Source organism: Bipolaris zeicola, assembly GCF_000523435.1.
Source record: "Bipolaris zeicola 26-R-13 unplaced genomic scaffold scaffold_242, whole genome shotgun sequence".
Taxonomy (NCBI): domain Eukaryota; kingdom Fungi; phylum Ascomycota; class Dothideomycetes; order Pleosporales; family Pleosporaceae; genus Bipolaris; species Bipolaris zeicola.
Window position 1 is genome coordinate 1 of NW_006912291.1, and position 20,752 is coordinate 20,752.

Consider the following 20,752-nt stretch of genomic DNA (forward strand, 5'->3'; position numbering starts at 1 on the left):
GTACAGACATGTGATCAGAAGCGAGCAGGTATAAGAGAAGTCTGTACTTAGTTATCTTCTCTTTTCCTCATCTTTTAGCTTCTGTACGATAGGTAGAAGCATACTCGTTCGCTAGGCCTCTCCGCCCATAACAGGTAGAAGCATACTCGTTCGCCAGGCCTCTCCGCCCATAACAATCTCTAAGAAATCTAGGTATTTTGCTTTATATTAAAATAATATTAAGTTTACTTAGGATAAAAATAGTAGTAGCATATAAGATATTCTATATGTTGCGGAGGCGGAGCATCTGCTTTACTAACTAGTTTTAATAAAATTCAGAATCTTGTTTCTCAAACTAATACATGTTAGAAGACCAAATCAATGTCTCTAATGTTTATTATTATTTTCTTCTACCATTCTAAACGACCCCCATCCTTGTAATTTCCTAACACAATTCTAGACCCCCACCACCCTTGCGAACCTAGTTAAACTTGACCTTGAAACCCTGGAACGTAAAGATAGGCAGAGGCACAACCATGTTTTAGGTAGGCTTGAGATCCAACTCAGTAGTCTCAAAGATCTCGAAGTCAACAGCACCAGGACAGACCATAGTAGCGATAATGTAGTTCTTCTTCATAGCGGGAGCAACGTTGCTGAGCCACCTGTCAGGGTTGAACTCGTGGGGGTTGGGAAAGATCTTATGGTCAGTGTGCTGAAAGTAGGCGGACATGCCGACGGGGATGCTCTTGTGTGGATGGTTTCACAAATTCTGTTAGCTGAGGGCTTGGTAACCTATAAGTGAGTCGCAGCGATGTAGTATACGAGGCAGAAAAAATGCCATTAATGCTAATAGCCCTAGTCTGATTGACACTTCACCGTCTCAATGGTGAGCTACTGTTCTGGGATACAGTAGTTAAGTACCCAAAGCTGACCAAAATCGGGATTTTCGCCCAATTAGGCCACTTCCCATTCAGGACCGCCTCAGTCTAGGCCCACACAACGCGAAGCGGAATTTCACCGGCTTCCAATTTCGATTCTCTCCTGCTGTCTGGCGTGGATCTCTGTGCGACGGCTTGTTGGGGCTATCGCTGGTCGGAATTTACGCTTTCGGTAGCTGATCGCTGTGAAACACACTCCCACGCCACCAAGTACCTGCCTATGCTTGCACACTAAGCGCTGTATAACTATGTGTAGCATTTACAAGGATATCTATTTAATAGAACTAGTTGGCATCCAAATTTTATATCGCATTACCATCGAACCATCATTCATGAGCCATCATCGTGGCTCATCAATAACAATGCCTATGTTCACTAACATTCTTCAAGCGGAATCAAAGTTTACAAGCGATCTCACGTTCATTATTGTCGTGAACCTTATCTTGTTGAGCGTGTATCCTTTGGTCTACTACAGCCTCTCCTCCACCTCTCCCATCTCCACCTACAGGCCTCAACTGTTAGCTGGTAACACAACAGTCGTTCGAATTTAAAAGACAAAATGGCCCCTTCATACGACCAAACCTACTCCGTCCTCCTCGACAGAAACATCTACGACCCGGAAAACCTCTGCGAAGGAATCGATCTCAGGCGCCATCATGCTGCCGACCTTGAGGATGTTGGTGCATTCAGGTGTCAAGAAGACTGGCGCCGCTTAGTTGGACCTCTCGAGAGGCCATTCAGAGGTGGCCTTGGCCCGCAGTTCAGCTTCATCACTGTTGCTATGCCCAACTGCATTCCCGAGCGAATGGAGATTACCAGTTATGCTCTCGAGTTTGGCTTCATCCACAACGATGTCATAGACGAGGAGATCGAGGATGCCAACTTGAGCGACATGGAGGAGAGCTTGGAGCAGGGAGCCAAGATTGTCGGCATCGACGAGCGAGTTGCCTCTGGCAAGCGTATCATCGCTGCTCAGATCGTGCGCGAGATGATGGCAATTGACCCTGAGAGGGCTGTGGTCGTCGCCAAGAGCTGGTCTGCTGGAATTAAACACTCTGCCAGGCGAGAGGAATTGACCAACTTCCAGACTGTTGATGAGTACATCTCCTACAGAAGTCACGATGCCAGATACATGCTCTGGTATGGCCTGGTCACCTTCGGATGCGCCATCACCATCCCCCCTGAGGAGCAGGCACTGTGCACCGAGTTTCTCGTCCCGGCCCTGTCTGCTGCTTCGCTCGTCAACGATCTGTTCTCCTTCGAGAAGAAGAATAATGATACCAACATCCAAAATGCAGTCTACATTATCATGAAGGAGCATGGATGTGACGAAGCAGAAGGCAGAGAGCTTCTCAAGGCGCGTATCCGACAAGAGATGGCCAAATTTGCCCAAATCGTCAAGGACACCAAGACGCGATCTGACCTCTCGGACGATACCAAGCGATACATCGACGCCATGCAGTACATCCTTTCCGGTGATGTTGTTTGGAGTGCTCAGTGCCCACGATACAACCTGAAGGCTAGGTGGAATGAGCTCCAGATGCTGCGAGCGAAGTATGGTGTAGCCAAGTACCCAACAACTTTCCCACCAGCCGATGGCTCCATGGACCACCTCTGGAAGAAGGGTTCAACACAGGGCGAGAAAAGGGGCGAAAAGAGGAAAAGGCATAGCTTGAATGGAACTAACGGAATGAACGGCACCAATTGTGTCAAGAAGCCCACTATCTCGAGAGTTGGCGTGGATTCACTCCAACTGAACGAGTTAGTGTCGCTAGCTCTTAGCACCGACCTCCCTAACTTGACCGCTGATGTAAGTTTTCTATAACATCTTATCAGAAAATTGAAGCCTCCACAAAGACTGTAGCTAATAATGCATCTCAGGTCATTCTTCAACCCTATGCCTATATCACCTCCATGCCCTCAAATGGATTCCGTGACCGAACCATTGACTCCATCAACAAATGGCTCAAAACCCCTGCCAAAGCCACTCAAAAGATTAAGGAGATCATCAACATGCTTCACACTGCATCCCTCATGTTAGTTCCCTTATTCTAACATCCTAAAATGAACTCTCTTCTAACCCCGCCCTAGGCTTGACGATCTCGAGGACAACTCCCCCTTCCGCCGCGGCAAGCCCTCAACTCACAACGTCTATGGCGCCTCGCAAACCATCAACAGCACAACCTACCAAATCACACATGCCATCGCTCTCGCCGGCGGCCTCAGCAACCCAGAGTGCCTCCGCATCTTCAATGAGGAAATCAACGAGCTCTACATCGGCCAGAGCTACGAACTCTACTGGACCCACAACATCATCTGCCCAACCTTCGGCGAGTACCTCAGGATGGTCGACATGAAGACCGGCGGCCTCTTCCGCATGCTAAACCGCCTCATGACTGCCGAGTCACCGCTCAACGGCCAAATATCCGACTCTGAGCTCAACCCCCTCGGCTGCCTCATCGGCAGCTTCTTCCAGATCCGCAACGACTACCAGAACCTCATGTCTGCGGAGTACGCGCAGCAAAAGGGCTTCGCCGAGGACCTTGACGAGGGTAAGTACTCCTTCACACTTGTTCACTGCATCCGCGCCCTTGAGGCCGATCCCTCGCTCGCCGGTGAGCAGATGCAGCTCCAGTCGCTGCTGATGAAGAGGCGCATCGAGGGTAAGCTTACGAAGGAGGCTAAGCGTGAGATCCTCGATACCATGAAGAAGACACAGAGTCTGGAGTACACCCTTGAGGTGCTCCGTGAGCTTCACACTAAGCTTGACAATGAGGTTGGTCGTTTGGAGAAGAAGTTTGGCGACGATAACTTTGCGTTGAGACTTATGATGGAGATGCTCAGAGTGTAAGATGTTGGACAATACATTGAAGTGATTGGGCGGGATGGCAAATTGGCAACATTTTTCTTGTCTTTTGTTGTGTTGATTTTTTTTGGCTTCGCTGTTCAGAACGTTGCGCCTGCTGCCCCATATTAGACAGATCAAGTGTGAAAAGCCGGTTGGCGTTTGGAGCTATGTTTGTCGATTTTAGGAGTGAGTTTAAAATGCATCGCTATTTAAAGAACCTTATTTTTATACATATGAACTTGAACTTGATCGAAGTTTCTGGCTTCTTACTGAAGCACCTACCTATCACAATACTCTAAATTGGTGCCTAGGAAGGTCAACCCTTAGGTAGCTCCTTAGAGGTTTGTCTCGACTCACACTAATATCTTATGTAACTATCTTTTTTGCATGTACGTGAGTTATGGCCAGTCTTTCTACACCTACTACAGCGCGCNAGAGCCTGGCGGCTGACACCTGATCGCTCTCCTCCCTAACGCTCTTCATAAGCAATTTGCTCATCAGCCTCGCGTTGAGCAGTTATATCCTCGCCAGCTCCCTTTGTAAGCACTCCTTGCTTCTGTATCCGCTTTCTTTTACGCTCTCTACGCTTTGACGCTGCCTTATTAGCTCTCTTAAGGCTGGCGATCCGCTCGCGCATTAGCTTAGCTGAGAGCATTATTATCTCTACCCCCTTCTTAAGCTGACCAATCGCCGCAATAATTGACGCTAGTAATAAGCTTTTATGCTATCGAACGCGATTGCTTATTAGCGTTGATTGAGCTTCAAGCTCGCGTACGTTGCCCGGCGTACAGGCCTGCCAGAGAGCTTCTATAAGAGCAGCTGGAGGACTAGGCGTACGCAGCTGTACGTCAAGCTTTAAAAGAACAACATCTAGCTAGAGAGGAACAAGGCCTGCGCCTCGGAAAGCTGAGTAGATATTGGCTGGTGTGAAGGATCGATTAAACGCTACCTTAAACGCTGGCAGAAACTTAAGCTTAGTGATATAGTTAATTTAATGGCGTATCAGGTTCTCCACCTTACGGCTGTACGCGCGCTTTAATGGCGAGAAGCAGCCAACGTCGAGAGGCTGGAGTAGGTGAGACGAGTGAGGCGGCATACAAAGCGTGTAGATATTGTTCTCCTTACAGAGCTCTTAGAACTCAAGTAACTGGTGGCTCTTATAGCCGTTAAGAATAAGTAGCCGGCGTGCCCTAACAACCTTGCTATCTGTATGCTTGATAAAGTGCTTTAGCCACTCAACTCCTAGCTTGTTGGTCGTCCAGCCGTTATCGCTGACCGCGATCGCCCAGTCGCGTGGGATCTCTGCCTCCTCGTACTAGGCAGATAGGTGATACTTGCTAGTAAAGATCAGAAACGGTGGGATAGACCAGCCAGCTGCGTTGATCGCAGCGATAAACGTTACCCACTCGCGACCACCTAGCTGGATAGCCTTTGGCCGGCTTCTTCTCTCTGACGCTGTAACGACAAGCTAAGTAGTGATCTTGCCTATTATAAAGCTAGCTTCGTCGAAGTTGTAGACGTCCTCGTCATAGATGCTATACTTGGCCTTCGTCTGCTCTATAAGCTTAAACCAGCTCTTGATTAAGACTAGATCTTTATATAGGGCTCTCTGCCTATTATACGCTCGATTGAAACGTGTTGTAAGACTGTCTGTACGTTTGACAAAGGTAGACGGCTAGTTGACTCCGACGCGTTCTCTACCGCGCGCAGCTAACAGCCTATTAGCTATAACACGCACGGCTGCGTACGTAGGCGCGAATCTACGCTGATCTAGATCAAGTATGTATCTAACAATCACCTCCTCTTCTAGCTTAGTGAGCTTCTTTGAGTTGGGTTGGCAATCGCGTCGCGCAGGGACACCAGCGCGTCGGCGGCGGATTGTTCGTTCAGACACGCTGTAGATAGTAGCAGCACTCCGATTACTTTAGATCTGGTTAGAATTGATTGAGGAGATAGCAAGCTGAACATCTGATTCATTTAAAGCTAATACAGTAGCGCTGCGTTGAGCCATTGTATGATAAGATGGGAGAGGTGTGCAAGTTTGGTGGGGTGCGGCGCTCGCCCGTGTGCGGCGCTCGCCCGTGGAACACGTTATATTAGGATTGAAAATCATTACTTAGGGTCGGTTAGAGCCGTGTTAGCGGACTGTGAAAATAGAATTGTGATGATTGAGAAAGTAAGTAAATATATCAGTTGCGAGTGCAACACATGATTTTGACATCCAACTGATCGCAAGCTTGTATTATCTTACTATTTCATTATAAAAGTGTGGACTTATAACTGCTATTTTCTAGAACATGTCTTCATCCTCTAAAACAAAAGACAGGTTCTTCACCCACCGCCACGTAGCCAAATAATACATGAGATGGCGCACTTCTATCCTTAAGGGAAACCTACTTGCGCATAGAGCGAGTCTGAGGAGCTAATTTCTCTTTTTATCTACCATCGAGGTTCCGGTAAAAAATCAAGAGTAAAAAGTGTTCAAGCTTCACGAAAGATCAATTTGGGGCACCGTCTCGGGATGATGAAGTGCTAAGCATGACGATCTCCCCGGAAATAAAAGCTTAGATGCAAAACACTTTACGTACTAGTATACACGACTAGGCTGCGTAAAAGTTGCAAGAACAAAGAACAACATGAAGAAGAAATTGGAGCAAAAAAGCAGAATGCTCATAGCTAATCGCTCTTGTGACCCTATCGTCATTTTCGAAGGCCACAAAATCTAGTCTTACTATCTATAGTACGGATCGTTCCAAGATGCAGCGATGTTAGCTTCAGGGACCTGATCGATCGTAGTGTGGATGCCTAACAAACCCTTGACCTATGGTAGTACACAGCTGACTTTTGGCCCCCATCGCATTCGCACTTACACACGGGGCTATGTTGCGTATAATATCGCTCTCAGCCCCCTACAAGTCGTTGAATCATTCAGGAGCAGCAGGCTGTTGTTGTTCTTCACAACCATCTTTGCCAAAATGACATCTTCAAACGGCTATGATAGGCCTCCATACCACGACGAGTCCCTCCAACCAAGTGCATCACCAAGAACGATCTCGCCACTTCAAAGTACTTCCGGGCAGGAAAAGACACACGATGCCTCAAAATACGATGCGAGCGCAGAGGCGTTGCTAAACCCCGCGCCTGCAAAAGAGCAGACTACTGAAAAATATAGCGAACACAACTGAGCTATTTCAGAAAGCTAAACCTAAGAGACTGGTGTTGGGATTTTATTGCTGCAATTTTCAGTATCGCATGTGTTATTGCAGTCATCGTTATTCTAAGGAAGTATCAAGGAAAATCACTATCCAGTTGGCACTTCTATCACAACATCACGCTCAACACACTGGTTGCCCTGCTCTCGACCCTTTCCAGGACTGCACTCATAGTCCCAGTTGCATCATGCATCAGCCAGCTCAAATGGATACATCTAGTAAGCTCACTGCGGCCTTTACATGAGTATCAGATCCTCGATGAAGCCAGTCGTGGGCCATGGGGCTCGCTGACACTTACTTTCACCCTTCATTTCAAAACCAAACTGGCTACGTGGGGTGCCCTCATCACCATTGTATCTCTTACCATGGGTCCACCGTCTTAACAGCTACTTTCGTATCCTTCAAGAGAGTACCCCTAGAGATCCAGAGCTACCTTTTACAGAAATTAAATTTATGACACTGGCGCAGGCTATGGTTTGACACAGGCATCTCGTAAGATACCGGCAGTAGACCATCAAACCCAAGACTATTTGTTAATTTCAAATTTAGAAAGAACAATGGATCCTAAAATGCAAGGCGCCATTCTCAATGGTCTATACAATCTCAGCGCACCTATCCCAGTCCAATGCCAGACTGGTAACTGTCAGTGGGAGGATTTCACAACTGTGGCTGTGACGAGCGAGTGCAGAAACGTTACATCAAGCAACAGAATCAATTGTGAATTCTCGCGAGGCTCTAAAAGCTGCAACTATACAACGCCGTCTGACTTCTTCATTTCATCTTATTCATCCACCTCATCCGGCGATACCCGTTCGACTGAATTCAACAGCACCACAAATCCACCACAAACGACCAGCCACCTTGGCGAACTACTCAATAGCACCTTATCGGAATTCGCCGCCGCAAAAATGTCGGCGCTATTTAGCGAAGAAAGGCCGGACATTACCGAGTGTAGCATGCGCTGGGTTGCTCGCCTTGTTCAAAACACTACCTTTTCAAATGGTACCTTTCATCCTGGCATCGCCACAGACTACGAGCTCATCGGTGTTGTCAACCCTTTCGATTCAAATCACTGGGTTACCTTTAACGTTTCCAACGAAAGCGAAACGTTTCCCGGGAACAAAAGCTTCAGCGTTCTTCCAACCGACAACACTAAACTTATGGAATTCCTCAACATGGTGTTTTCCTCTTCAAAGGCCGACCTTTTCGGCCTAGTGCTGAACAACGTTACAGACTTCACGCAGATTATGGAAAGCATGAGTGATAGCATTACGTATGCTCTTGGTCAGAGTTCAACCGGTATGGAATTAGCAGGCGAGGCAATCACATTCGAACAGTATGTGTATGTCAATTGGGGGTGGATCATCTTGCCCATTGTTTAGGTGGCGATGGGAATTGCCTTTCTTGTTGCTACTTTGCTGCAGAGCTGGAGGAAAGGGGTAGTGGCATGGAAAGGCTCGGCTATCATACCTCTTGTCACGGAGATGGAGGGTTGGCATAGTGGGGAGTGGAGAGCAGGGTCTGCTCGGGAAGCCAACAAGATGGCGAGAGGAATGACGGTTGTGTTGGAGAACGAGGAGGATGTTGGTCAGATATCTAAACGCGTATAGTAGTATCAGGAGAGGGTTTGCTAGAAACAAATACAGCAAGACAATGACGAGCAACACATCACACATACGTGTTGAATGACAAGTGTGAAATCAGTCGTTTCCCACATAGCCCATCCCTTTCCTCCACCATTCCCATATACCTAAACTCTCCATCTTTGCTCCAAAATCCTTTACACTGTCCACCTCCTCTAGCTTCCCGTACATGATGCCACTCTCTGTATCCTTTCCGCCAGTTTCTTTTTCAGCAGGCTTCTTGACTAGTTGAAAATCTTTGTAGCGCAATCTCTGGACATTCGCAACCCAGTCTCTCACGCCAGTCTCTGCGCCTTGGCAATACATGATGCCAGGGCATCTGCCACTCCTCAGTAAAGCGTACACATTGCAATTCGACGCTGCCGCTTTGAGTTTGGCAACTTTCTTGCGTGAAGTGATGTGGTGCGTTCGAATTAGCGCGTTGTACAGCTGACAAGGCATTCTATTATTTAAGTCATCCAAAAGTCAAGAACGGCATGTATGAGTTTGGGTTCCCACGACCCGGGATACACACATGTGCAGATACGATTGTGCACGTGACGTCACTAGCGCCAAATGATTTTCCAGGAGCGCGGAAACGCTATGACGTGCAGGCAAGGCTCAAGCAAAAGATTTGATCAACGACCGTATGGATCGATTCCGCATACATATTGACTCCACCGGAAAGTTATGAAGACAACTCTGATACAGAGAGTTGCCGCCCCATCGCCGTCGGTTTTGAGCTTCCTGCGAGCTCAGGTCAATAATGTCTTCGCATCACCTATTGCGCAATGCGCCCACACCACTCGGCAATGTTGCGGTTATGCTATCGGCAGTCAGATAGGCAGGAGCCCGGGGAAATGTTCGTTTGGAAGAGTTACAAGTCACTTGCAGAAGGAAGACTTTTCTAGCGAAAAAAGATTTGTTTCCTCTAGGTGCCTGATCGAACACAAAGCATCCTCTCCACCTCAAGACCGTTTGCTTGTTCTCCGACACACCCCGCCCACCTCGTTGCAGCATGTCGATTGCTTTACCTACCGGTCTTTTTCCACAACTCGTGCCAACAATGGATGGAACATTTTTAATAGTGCAAAAATGCGAAAGCTGGCGCAGTTGCAACCGCCGCCCCCACCACCAGACGACTCGTCCTCTAGTTCTTCAGGATTCGGAAGTAGTCTGGGACGTATAATGCGGCCGACCAACGAGCTAAAGATGCGCTGTACGGAATTGGACGAGCACGGCAACGTCACGCTGGTCAGCGGAGAATTTAAGAAGAGCGAACTGATCGCAAAGGTACATATGGCGTATGACACATCGACACACCATAGCTGACAGCCCGTAATAGTATGGTCTTCTCCCGCGCGACCTTCGCAAAATCGACTCCTCGCTCCTCCCACATATTCTAGTCCGACCATCTGCGATTCTCATAAACCTCCTCAATCTCCGCGTATTACTGAAGCACAATCGAGTCCTCGTATTTGACGCATACGGCACTACAGATTCGAAATCGCAGTCAGTCTTCATGTACGATCTCGACCTACGGCTCCGTCAAAAAGAATCGACCCTCAACGGCACCCTTCCATATGAGTTTCGCGCACTAGAAGCCGTCCTGATCAGCGTAACCTTAAGCTTGGAAAAGGAGTTCGAAGGGGTCAGCGAACCAGTTGTGAGAGTCCTCCGAGAACTTGAGGAAGACATTGACCGAGACAAGCTCAGATATCTGCTGATTTACAGCAAGAAGCTGGGCAGTTTTGAGCAAAAAGCACGATTGGTTAGGAACGCACTGGAAGAATTACTCGAAGCAGACGATGATCTCAGCGCCATGTACTTGACTGAAAAGGCAGAGGGCAAGGTACGACAAGACGACGATCACACCGAAGTCGAGATGCTCCTGGAATCGTACCATAAGGTCGCCGATGAAATTGTACAGGCAGCCGAGAACTTGGTATCGAGCATCAGGAACACAGAGGAAATGTATGCAACCTTCCCCTCTTCACCCAATTTCTTCATAGCGTTACTGACAGTATTATACAGTGTCAAAGCCATTCTAGACGCCAACCGCAACTCGCTTATGCTTCTCGACCTCAAATTCTCCATTCTCACCCTCGCAATCACAGCTGGTACCTTTGTCGCAGCCCTCTACGGCATGAATCTCAAGAACTTTATTGAAGAATCGGACTACGGTTTCTATGGCATCAGTGCTTGGTGCTCCGTGTTCGGCGCTCTCGTCGCAGTTTACGGCTTGCTTCGCCTGCGCAAAGTCCAGAGAGTGAGCATGTACGGACATGGCCCTGGTGCGCTCGTTACTCGGGAGCCGACGAGACCAGTAGTAGCTGCAGGAGGAGGATGGGGTCTGGGGGCTTGGGGTAGAGGCAGCAGGAATGGTGTCAGTAGGGGAGACAGTATTATGCCTACAGGAGCGGATCTAACTGGTATGCCAAAGCGAATGGACACGTTTACCAGTGTCCTAGAAAGAGAGAGGGCAATGGCACGGAAGATGGCAAAGGGTGATGCCAGAGGAGATGACGCGAAGAGATTTTGATATGGGCTTTTTTCCCTTTTTTTCTCTACCCAACTCTTCGGAGGACTTGTTTGAACACTTCCGCTTTTCTGTTACATCTCTGCTCAGATATCCCTCCTCATCTGTTTACGCTACATGTACGATTATTCCCGGGGATTTTTGTCGCATAGCGTTGGCGTTTGGAAATACACACGAGAAGGAAATACATCTTAGACTAGACACGTTTTACATCATTATTGTACAAGTACATATACGTATCCCAGTTGTACTTTAGCTAAACCTATGCACCAATGGTCCGATCCATATCTTTACTTCCCCCATATCCCTGCTCCCGCCTCTGCTTCGCTGCGCCCTCATCATCGGCTAGCGCTTTCGTACCTCCAAATCCCGTGTCTGCCTTTGCATGCCCGCTTGACGATGTCGTCTTGCCGCCCATGCCACCCTCCTGAATGCTTTGGCCGTAGCGGATCTTATCTGCAGGCGTGATACCATGCGTGTTTGGGGCGCCAGGATCCGCGGTCTTTGCGTGGACTGATGTGCCTTCTGAAGAGTCTGTGGGAAGGGGATAAGGATTAGTGAGGTGCATTATGGAAGATAGAGGGGCAACATACTGCTTAATTGGCCGTACTTCTTGTCGTGTGGTTCGACATAGGTGTGGATGCCTTCGTATTGGGTTTGCTCGCCGCCAACTTCAGTGTCCATGAGTTTGTCTGACATGATGAATGGGATATTGTTGAGTAGATATGAGAAGGCACAAGTATGTTAGTTGGTTCAGAAGGTATGTGTGGTATGTAGTGTAGTTGAAGCTCGGAGAGCTCGAGGTTATTTGGGTAGGTTCGATAATAGCTTATGACGTAACCACCAGACGTCGGTACGGGAAACGCGCTCAACAACGCCAGAACACCTCACGCTAAGTTTGCCTATGCCTGATTCTTATTCTACTTATTTTGATAATGGTACCCGGCGATATTTCCCCCTCTATTATGCGGAATCGAAGTCCAAGCCCATGGAATAGCTGCGGTGATTGTTAGTTTCATATGTGAATTGCAAATGCTTCCCCCAATCTTTACATACCTCTCGTATAGCCTCATATACTTGGCAACAAACGCCTCAAGGTGGAATATATGCTTAGCACCCGTTTTACACCTGTGCTCATAGAAGGCCGCCCATTTGATGACCTCTGGCTTCAGTGCATCATCCGTCTTTGGTATGAGTTTCCAGGTAAGGGTTTTGATGATAGTCGTTGGGTCGATGCAGTGCGATAGAAGATCGTAAAGGGAAGCGCGAACCTGAAGGAGCCGTTGGGGAGAACGCTCTTCAACGATTTGGCGGGCAATCTGCTCGATGAGCGCTTCCCAGTCGGGAGGTGGGATATGTGTCTGATCTGTAATCTTCTCACTATTCCGGTGTTAGATGCAGCTATTGGGTGTGTAAAGAGGTAACAAGGACGTACTTTTGGGCATGCACTGCTTCGAACATCAAAAGTGCCTTTCGAAGGTTACGTCCGCTGTCTTTCGCTATCCTCTGATGTAAACTTTCAACATCCTTCCATCCCTCCTTCTTTCCCACTTTGCTTAGCACATCGCAGATCTCAGCCTCGGTAGGCGCCGCAACTCTGACAAGCAGCGTTCTACTTCTGATGGGGGCAATGATGTTGCTCGTCGAATTTGCCAACAGGATCAATCGCAAGTTAGGGCTGTATTTTTCCATGGTTCGCCTTAATGCTGCTTGGGCATCTCTGGTCAGATGGTCGGCCTCGTTGATGACGACAACCTTGAAGCGTTGCTTTGCACCTAAGTCGACCTGCTGTGTCTGCGCAACCTCCTTGAGCAGATCTTGCACCACTACTCTGTCATAGTTTCCAACATCTGATGGCGTAATTTCGAGGTGGTATACGGAAGCGACAATGTTGAATTCGAGCTTGCGGTTCGTGGTAGTCTGGAAGACACGTGCATCGATTTTGATCTTTTCAACACCGGGGCCATAGAGTTCTTTGAGGGTTGCGACGATACGCGTCTTCTTACCTGCTCCAGAAGGGCCGTATACGAGGAGATGGGGAAAGTCGCCGCTTTGTGCCTATAGTGTAATGCGTTAGGCACAGCCCATATGCGAAGTGCTCTCCTTGGATTCCTTACTAGAGCTCGCAGGCGATCTGAAAGCTCAGGATGATAACTGAGCGCTTCAAGGTTACGCGGCCGATGCTTGTCTACTAAAAGTGCCATTGGGTGATTGTGGTTTGTGAAAGTGTTGGTGGGAATGTAAAAGTTGGCGCAGCGTGCACTGGGCAGACGCGTCGACGCGTAAAGTGGTTAATGGCTTGGCATCCAATGGCAACCACAGCCGTAGCCCGCCCGTCAGGTCACCAGCTTGGTTTGCTTTATTTGAAAAGTAGGAACTCAAGGGCCTTATTCCTCATTACACAACCCTGGACATAATACACTCAGCCCTCTCTCCTCATCACCCTGTACCTGACGTTGTAGTCTAACAAGCCCAGGGCCGGACCGACCCTGCCAGCCCCGCGACACCAAATCCCTACTACCTTCAAGAGCCGGAAATTAGGTTTACTTGTTGAAATATCTCAGGTAGACATCATGGCATTGTCAATGAGAAGCAACTCCCTTCTACATCCCCAGAACCCCCTTCAACCCTCTAACCTTACCCCTCAAGTTTCCATACCCCAACCACACAATTCCCTGTGCCATATTCCACGCCTTGACCCCCGCACCCTCACCCTGCAGTGGAATGTCCATCGGAGATGGAATGCCCGTCTTGATCCCCGCCCACGCCCAGCGATCCCTCGTAATACTCTTCTGATTGCACAGACTCCTCAGCCCTTCTTTTCCTGCGAAACGACCATAGCCACTACCCTTTGTGCCGCCAAACGGCATCTGCACCATGTAGTAGACGGCAAAGTCGTTAACGGCGACCATGCCGGCGTGCAAGGAGCGCACGATGAGCTCGAGGTCGCGATTGGAAGAGCCAAATACCGAGGAACCGAGGGCGTATGAGGTGCTGTTTGCAATGGAAATGGCGTCTGTGACGGATTTGGCGCGCATGAGTAGGAAGACTGGTGCAAAGAGCTCCGTCTGGGCGATTTTCATGTTGGGTGTGACGTCGACGATGAAGGTAGGACTGAAGTAATGACCTTTGGGGAAGTCGGGGTGAGCGTAACGCTTTCCGCCTGCCAGGACACGAGCACCATTGCTGACAGCGTCTTGAATAAGGCCTTCAAGCTTGGAGTAGCCTGCATCGGAGATGGAAGCCCCAATATCAATCGGCACGTCCGATGAAGTGTTCAATATGGACCCCGGACGTAGGGCACGGATCTTTGGCGTGAGGTACTCGATGAGGCGATTGTAAACTTTTGGAAGTGCAATGACACGCTCGATTCCGATGCAGTTCTGGCCTGCAGACTGAAAGGTACCGCGCATGAGAATGCTAGCGATGCGCTTAAAATCGCTATTTGATATATCGTCGAGAACAATGGCCGGGTCCTTTCCTCCGAGTTCGACACACACTGGTGTTAGTGCCTTTGCGGCCGAGGCACAGACGTGATGTGCCACTGGGCGTGAGCCAATGAATGTAATATGCGAGATTGATGGATGCGAGGTGAGGTGGTCAGCGACGTCAGGCCAGCAGACAACGGATTGCACAATATCAGGCGAGTGACCACACGCTTCCAAAGCACGGGTAGCAATAGAAGCGAAGTATGAGGACGACCAGGCAGTAGCTTCAGAGCCTTTAACGATGATGGCGTTGCCGGCGAAAATGGAGGCTATGACGGGGCTGATGAGGTTGTGAAAAGGGTAGCTAGAACCATGTTAGCTGAAATGCTTCGCTGTTAACGATTATGCAATACTCACTTCCAGCTCACGCAGGCCGCAACTACGCCCAGCGGTTCGTAGACAACTTCATTCCACTTGTACATCATGAGGAAGTTTGTGTCCCTCTTCTCAGACTTCAGGCTCTTTTCTCCGTGCTTAATTGTCCACCTCAGCTTCTCCACAGTCACGAGTATCTCACCCAAACTAGCATCCACCATAGTCTTGCCAGAGTCGAGGCAGGCAACCCTTGCAATGACCTCTTGATTTTCGAGGATAAACTGGAGCATTGTACGCAGCACCTTGCGGCGCTGGCGAAAGCTTGTCTGTGCCCATTTCACCTGGGCGTCTTTGGCTTTGGCGATTGCACGGTCGATACCGTCTGCGGTGGAGGGGTTGATGCGCCCGAGGGCTTCACCAGTTGCGGGGGCGTAGCATTGGATTAGTGAAGAGCCAGAAACCTAAAACAAGTCAGTTTGCATCTGTAAATTTTGAGCTGATTTTCTGTACCTTCAATCCAGGCTCATCAAGCACTTTGCCCTTCCATCCCTTCTCGGCTTCCTGGGGTGTTTCGACGGTGTATTCGACGGGCTCTTCTGGATCCGCACGGCACGTGAGCCAGATGAAAGAAAGGGCAGCTATCCAGAGCGTGCCATACAAAACAACATTGAAGTCGTTGTCAGCGCGTGCGGTAATACGATCCATGCTGGCAGGATGGCGCGCATGCGGCCAAAAGTCGCGTATGTCGCTTCAGGAAAATGCAACGTTGGACCCTGACACAAAGCTCGGGAATGGCGCTAAAACGCGTGGTCATCTGCAAGCGACTCTAAACCATGACTTCACACGTCATTTCAATCAATACAAAACTTGGATCAACGCTTGATATATATGGTGGTATCATTCATCCGTTATTCATCATTGCTATACATGACTGCCTATGTACTTCCTCGCAGCCTAACTGTCGCTTTTCATTCACAACGCCCAATCCGCACTTATTTTGCGTTGTTCTTGGGCGCATCCAGGGGAGGCCCAGTAGGCGTAGTGTAGCACTTGGTCATGCCACCGTCAATGACAAAGTCAGTTCCGTTGACGAAGCTGCTCTCGTCGCTGGCAAGGAATAGGACACCTTGGGCCTGCTCAACGGCCTCGCCAAAACGGCCTGTGGGGAAGTGAACTTCGCGACGGTGACGCTTCTCTTTGTCGTCACCAAGCCAGTCTTGAAGGAGAGGTGTGCTGCATTGGTTAGCATTTCAAAGACCCAACATGGCACATGGAGAAGCTTACTTCAATGGTGCTGGGCACAGCGAATTGAATCTGAAGCCCTCACGTGCGTGGACCATTGCTAGTTCCCTGGTCATGGCCAAAACCGCGCCCTTGCTTGCTGTGTATGCGAGCTGTGGTGTTGCACTACCCACCAATGCAACCACACTGGCGGTGTTGATGACGCTCGTCTTCTTCTTGCCGTGCTTTCTGAAGCTGTTGACTGCGTGCTTGCAACCAAACCATACACCCTTTACGTTGATGGCTTGGGTCAAGTCCCAGATCTTCTCAGGCGTGTTGACAGCATCGTCGTCGTTGGCGTGCATAATGCCTGCGTTGTTGAACAGGACATCTACACCGCCCCATGAATCCACGTGCTCAATCATAGCCTGGACATCGGCTTCTTTGGATACATCGGTGACCTTGGTCTCAACTTTCTTGGCTTCTGGAACCACCTCTTTCAGCTTGGCAGCAGCCTTTTCCAAGGCCGGGCCAGAAATATCAGAGAGAAGGACATTGGCGCCTTCCCGGGCAAAAAGAATACCAGTCTCGAGACCAATTCCACTGCAAATGGTCAGTATGCGGTTTTGGACGTGGGGCTGATGTATGCGCTGTGACTATGCACCATTACATGGCAATGAATGTCATGTGTCATCCAGCAAGCAAAACAAGCAAGACAAATCGCACTCGGCAGCGCCATCAAGCTGATATAAGGGAAGAATTGAGGATATTGATGGGGGTGGTGGCATATGCGAATAGAAGATGTTTGCTTACCCAGCTCCTCCAGTAATGATGCAGTTCTTGTTCTCCAGACGGCCCATGTTGAATTTCTCAACTCGACGCTTACTCAGGTACTATGTGTAGCAAAGAGGCTGCAATGGTGTCAATGGTTGATGTGGGCAAGGCAAAGTTTTGTGTCAAGCTGCGAAATATGACTAATATAAACTAGACAAAGCGTCATGCGAACAGCACACTGCATCGTGAATGGGGAAAGTATGCCAGCCGTCGGGCAACAGGGACGACGACTCCGCACTTACCTTTGAGTTGGAGGTTGGAGTATGTACTGGCGTATGAGAGTGTCAGCGGCCCCAAGGAGACGAGGGAGGGGAGGCGATGGGCGGGTAATCACGGGCAGTGAACCGGTCATTCAGATAGTCACGGGTCCGAGAATCGGCCCAGGGCATTGATAGTCGACGATAAGGACTATTAGAGCACGTTTGCTGCTGTCACGGCTGGGCGGGCTTTTGTTGGAGCGGTCGACGGCTTCACTAGGGCAGCCTTGCTTGAATGGCTCGAGCATACTTGCACCCATGTTCCGGACGGCCATTCTACGTAGCTTGAGGGTGGGTTGCCCCGCCATTCGGACGTGACGCGCAGCCCTGTGCGGTAGGTCTGGCGTCTCGCGGCTTATCACGGGAGTCGCATGGGGAGCTATCTTTGTCGCATTGGGTATTGGATAGGGATGTCGTGCAGGAGGGTGGAAGATAGCAGAGGGGCGGAAAATGCAATATATAGTAGTTGCGCGTCTGCACGCCGAATCGATGATGTCGCCAGCCCGCATCCCATCATCACCCCTCATTGGTCCAAGCTCTATCGCATCCGGACCGCCTTTCGCTGCGTCAAGCTGTCCCTCGTCGCGTGCCTGCTTGAAAACCTGATTGCGCCGGCGCTCGTATTTTCTTCTGCTGGCCGTCCGTCAACTCTCCCGTCTCACTCACACCGACTCTCAACACCTGGTCCTCTCTGTCTCGCCCCTCGACATCATGCCCGCCGACTTCGACCCCTCTAACCTGACGGCCGAGCAGTTGCCCGAGCTTCTCAAAGATGACTTGTCAGTCAAAGTCGCGGGTATCGACGTCGATGGAATTCTACGTGGAAAGCTCATGGCCAAGAAGAAGTTCCTCAGCATTGCCAACGACGGCTTCGGCTTCTGCAGTGTCATTTTCGGCTGGGACATGCACGACCAGACATACTTTAAAGAACTGGCCATATCCAACAAGGAGAACGGCTACCGTGATCTGATCGCCATACCGGATCTCACATCTTTCCGAAGAATACCGTGGGAGAACAATGTACCCTTCTTCCTCATTAGTTTCCACGATCCCGACACCAAAGGCACTCTGAGCGCATGCCCAAGAAGCCTGTTAAAACGTACCGTCGACAAGCTCAGGGACAAAGGCTATGGCGCCATGGCTGGAGGTGAGTCGCATGCCGGCGGGAGATCGGATACTGCGCGTCTTTAATGAAGCTGATGTGTATTGTCCAGCCGAATACGAATTCTACCAATTCCGCGCACCTCAAAGCCACGATGGATCGGAAAAGAACACTTCGAGTACGGCTTCCTTCTTGCGCAACAATCCAGTCGACGCCCTGCCAAGCCTTACAGAAGGCATGTTCGGATACAGCATCACTCGACCGGTCCACAACCAGGACTACTACTATAGTATTTTCAATACCTGCGCCGAATTCGACTGTGGCATCGAGGGATGGCATACCGAGTCTGGTCCTGGAGTCTTCGAAGCTGTAAGCGATACCTACTACGCTGTGGAACAAGGAATTCATAACTAATACACCACAGGCCCTTGAGTTTGGCTCAATCGAGAGAATGGCAGACAAGGCTTCCCTTTTCAAACTTGTTGTCAAATCTCTCGGATCCAAGTACGGAATAACACCATGCTTCATGGCAAAACCGCGCGAAGGTCTTCCGGGTAACAGCGGGCACATGCACGTGTCGATTGTAGACGCCGATGGCAAGAACTTGTTCTACCGCGAAGAAGAGGACAAGAACGCGCCCTACTCAGACATCCGATATCTATCAGACCTGGGTCGACATTTCCTTGCAGGCCTAATCGACGGTCTTCCAGACATTATGCCCATCCTCGCACCCAATGTCAACAGTTACAAGAGGCTAGTTGAGAATTTCTGGGCACCTGTCACTGTATCATGGGGACTCGAGCATCGCGCCGCCTCTATCCGCCTTATTTCACCCCCTACCTCTTCCCCGAAAGCCACTCGGTTCGAAGTCCGCGTACCTGGTGCAGACACGAACCCTCACTTTGTGCTTGCCGCCATTTTGGCACTTGGCTGGCGAGGTATCGAGAAGAAGATGGAAATCAGCATACCGCCCCTCGGAAAGGGCGAGGATGTCGGCAGTGAGTCTGACAAGGGTGAGAGACTAGCAAAGAGCTTGAAGGAGGCGACAGAGCGCTTTATGCGCAAGGAAAGTGTCGCTAGGGAAGTGTTTGGAGATCAGTTTGTCGACCACTTTGGCGGCACAAGACAGCACGAGATTAGACTGTGGGACGAAGCAGTGACCGACTGGGAAGTCCGGAGGTATATCGAGACGGTCTGAGAGGCGAAAATAAAAAATAGATATCCCAGACGAAGCTTAGTTCCTTCGTTAGATTACTGGGTACTTGTGATAATATGATTCCATTGACTGTCTTGATATGTAGCTGTATTTTGGGATTTGAACCAAGGCTGTGGAGTACTGTTAGTACTCGGTATCTTGATGTTGCTGATTGTTGCATAATTCCCGTACGCTTGTACCAATGGGCAGTCCACCATGTACCGTATCGGGTATCTTCCTCAAAAAGCTCATGACTTCGAGATGACGCACCATGGTCATGGCTTACTCTATCGATTCTGAATTGGACATTCGCCGCCATGTCCACATCGTGACTTAAACAATTTTGTCGTAATATGCTCCTGGTCAGATGATCTTGAACTCTATAGGCGACACAAAAGATCCGAGTCGAGTAATAGAACGGGAGTCGCGTTCAGAGCAAGGCTTCTGACAGGAGGCAGTGTCAAAACAGCGAAATCATGCTGAGGTGAAATAAATCCGTCATTGCAAACGGCAACCCGCACTCATTCCGTCCCCGTAAGCACTGGCGTATCCTCCCCAGTCATCGGCGTCTCTACCGCACTCGCCGTTTCCCTCTTCCCCTTCTTCAACTTCGGCGCCGCACCGACTGGAAACCGTTTCTCGCCGGCGCACACACCGCACATGACAACCAGCACATCAGCCCAGGGTTTCTTGCCACCTTTACTTGCATTTTCAATCCTGTGAGTTGCAGTGCGCCCGGGAACAAGGACACTGTTGCAGCTTTTACACAGCGTCCGCTTTAGGGAGACGGCGAGACGTAGTTGGCCTTTTCGCGAGACTTGCTGGAGGTCGGAGCTGAGTGAGAGTGCAAGTGAGAAGCGGTTTGGCGACTTGGGTGCTGGCTGTTTGCCTTGTGGTGTATCAGTTGCCTCGGCCGTTTGCAAAGTCAAGTACGTGGCGGCTTGGTAGAGGAAAGATGAACGTGCGTGCAGGTGCTTGTTCGGAATGCCTTTTGCCTTTGGTGCTTTGACCTTGCTCATGATGCTATCTTGATTGTCTGACAAGCAAAGTACGGCGGATGTGTTGGCTGCTTGCAGACGATGCAGTGACTCGGACCGTTCTTTTACTCGTATTTCATATGTTTGTATGCCCACGTGCGCGTGCTCAATTTTTATCTCATTGGCCAACAATGAAAGACAAAAGGTTTGCTGGATTATGATTTC

At 49.6% G+C, this 20,752-nt stretch overlaps 12 protein-coding genes across 12 annotated transcripts; 4 read left to right on the forward strand and 8 right to left on the reverse strand.

Annotated features, from left to right (window-relative positions):
• Positions 1 to 520: 520 nt before the first annotated feature.
• COCCADRAFT_8797 (uncharacterized protein) lies at positions 521 to 1,341 on the reverse strand (the record flags this gene model as incomplete). Its single annotated transcript, XM_007718591.1, has 2 exons — positions 521 to 724; positions 1,336 to 1,341. The coding sequence occupies 2 exons, from the start codon at positions 1,339 to 1,341 to the stop codon at positions 521 to 523; spliced, it is 210 nt and encodes a 69-aa protein (XP_007716781.1).
• Positions 1,342 to 1,476: 135 nt separating this feature from the next.
• COCCADRAFT_107912 (uncharacterized protein) lies at positions 1,477 to 3,768 on the forward strand (the record flags this gene model as incomplete). Its single annotated transcript, XM_007718595.1, has 3 exons — positions 1,477 to 2,727; positions 2,799 to 2,953; positions 3,009 to 3,768. 3 exons carry the CDS (start codon positions 1,477 to 1,479, stop codon positions 3,766 to 3,768), a joined length of 2,166 nt encoding a protein of 721 aa, XP_007716785.1.
• A 2,972-nt stretch (positions 3,769 to 6,740) lies between these two features.
• COCCADRAFT_40645 (uncharacterized protein) lies at positions 6,741 to 8,587 on the forward strand (the record flags this gene model as incomplete). Its single annotated transcript, XM_007718596.1, has 4 exons — positions 6,741 to 6,889; positions 6,952 to 7,346; positions 7,527 to 8,353; positions 8,402 to 8,587. The coding sequence occupies 4 exons, from the start codon at positions 6,741 to 6,743 to the stop codon at positions 8,585 to 8,587; spliced, it is 1,557 nt and encodes a 518-aa protein (XP_007716786.1).
• A 90-nt stretch (positions 8,588 to 8,677) lies between these two features.
• On the reverse strand, positions 8,678 to 9,061 carry COCCADRAFT_107927 (uncharacterized protein; the record flags this gene model as incomplete). Its single annotated transcript, XM_007718597.1, has 1 exon — positions 8,678 to 9,061. The coding sequence occupies one exon, from the start codon at positions 9,059 to 9,061 to the stop codon at positions 8,678 to 8,680; it is 384 nt and encodes a 127-aa protein (XP_007716787.1).
• A 633-nt stretch (positions 9,062 to 9,694) lies between these two features.
• On the forward strand, positions 9,695 to 11,141 carry COCCADRAFT_8800 (uncharacterized protein; the record flags this gene model as incomplete). The annotated part of the gene is made up of 3 exons (XM_007718592.1): positions 9,695 to 9,892; positions 9,945 to 10,573; positions 10,634 to 11,141. 3 exons carry the CDS (start codon positions 9,695 to 9,697, stop codon positions 11,139 to 11,141), a joined length of 1,335 nt encoding a protein of 444 aa, XP_007716782.1.
• A 259-nt stretch (positions 11,142 to 11,400) lies between these two features.
• COCCADRAFT_107938 (uncharacterized protein) lies at positions 11,401 to 11,837 on the reverse strand (the record flags this gene model as incomplete). The annotated part of the gene is made up of 2 exons (XM_007718598.1): positions 11,401 to 11,672; positions 11,732 to 11,837. 2 exons carry the CDS (start codon positions 11,835 to 11,837, stop codon positions 11,401 to 11,403), a joined length of 378 nt encoding a protein of 125 aa, XP_007716788.1.
• A 264-nt stretch (positions 11,838 to 12,101) lies between these two features.
• On the reverse strand, positions 12,102 to 13,342 carry COCCADRAFT_40649 (uncharacterized protein; the record flags this gene model as incomplete). The annotated part of the gene is made up of 4 exons (XM_007718599.1): positions 12,102 to 12,135; positions 12,195 to 12,518; positions 12,574 to 13,196; positions 13,256 to 13,342. 4 exons carry the CDS (start codon positions 13,340 to 13,342, stop codon positions 12,102 to 12,104), a joined length of 1,068 nt encoding a protein of 355 aa, XP_007716789.1.
• A 399-nt stretch (positions 13,343 to 13,741) lies between these two features.
• Positions 13,742 to 15,646, reverse strand: COCCADRAFT_8803 (uncharacterized protein; the record flags this gene model as incomplete). Its single annotated transcript, XM_007718593.1, has 3 exons — positions 13,742 to 14,930; positions 14,984 to 15,402; positions 15,452 to 15,646. 3 exons carry the CDS (start codon positions 15,644 to 15,646, stop codon positions 13,742 to 13,744), a joined length of 1,803 nt encoding a protein of 600 aa, XP_007716783.1.
• A 287-nt stretch (positions 15,647 to 15,933) lies between these two features.
• Positions 15,934 to 17,022, reverse strand: COCCADRAFT_40651 (uncharacterized protein; the record flags this gene model as incomplete). The annotated part of the gene is made up of 3 exons (XM_007718600.1): positions 15,934 to 16,174; positions 16,226 to 16,765; positions 16,976 to 17,022. 3 exons carry the CDS (start codon positions 17,020 to 17,022, stop codon positions 15,934 to 15,936), a joined length of 828 nt encoding a protein of 275 aa, XP_007716790.1.
• Positions 17,023 to 17,348: 326 nt separating this feature from the next.
• Positions 17,349 to 17,762, reverse strand: COCCADRAFT_107917 (uncharacterized protein; the record flags this gene model as incomplete). The annotated part of the gene is made up of 1 exon (XM_007718601.1): positions 17,349 to 17,762. The coding sequence occupies one exon, from the start codon at positions 17,760 to 17,762 to the stop codon at positions 17,349 to 17,351; it is 414 nt and encodes a 137-aa protein (XP_007716791.1).
• A 202-nt stretch (positions 17,763 to 17,964) lies between these two features.
• Positions 17,965 to 19,553, forward strand: COCCADRAFT_107913 (uncharacterized protein; the record flags this gene model as incomplete). The annotated part of the gene is made up of 3 exons (XM_007718602.1): positions 17,965 to 18,400; positions 18,468 to 18,724; positions 18,780 to 19,553. The coding sequence occupies 3 exons, from the start codon at positions 17,965 to 17,967 to the stop codon at positions 19,551 to 19,553; spliced, it is 1,467 nt and encodes a 488-aa protein (XP_007716792.1).
• Positions 19,554 to 20,071: 518 nt separating this feature from the next.
• On the reverse strand, positions 20,072 to 20,569 carry COCCADRAFT_107941 (uncharacterized protein; the record flags this gene model as incomplete). Its single annotated transcript, XM_007718603.1, has 1 exon — positions 20,072 to 20,569. One exon carries the CDS (start codon positions 20,567 to 20,569, stop codon positions 20,072 to 20,074), a length of 498 nt encoding a protein of 165 aa, XP_007716793.1.
• Between the last annotated feature and the right edge of the window lie 183 nt (positions 20,570 to 20,752).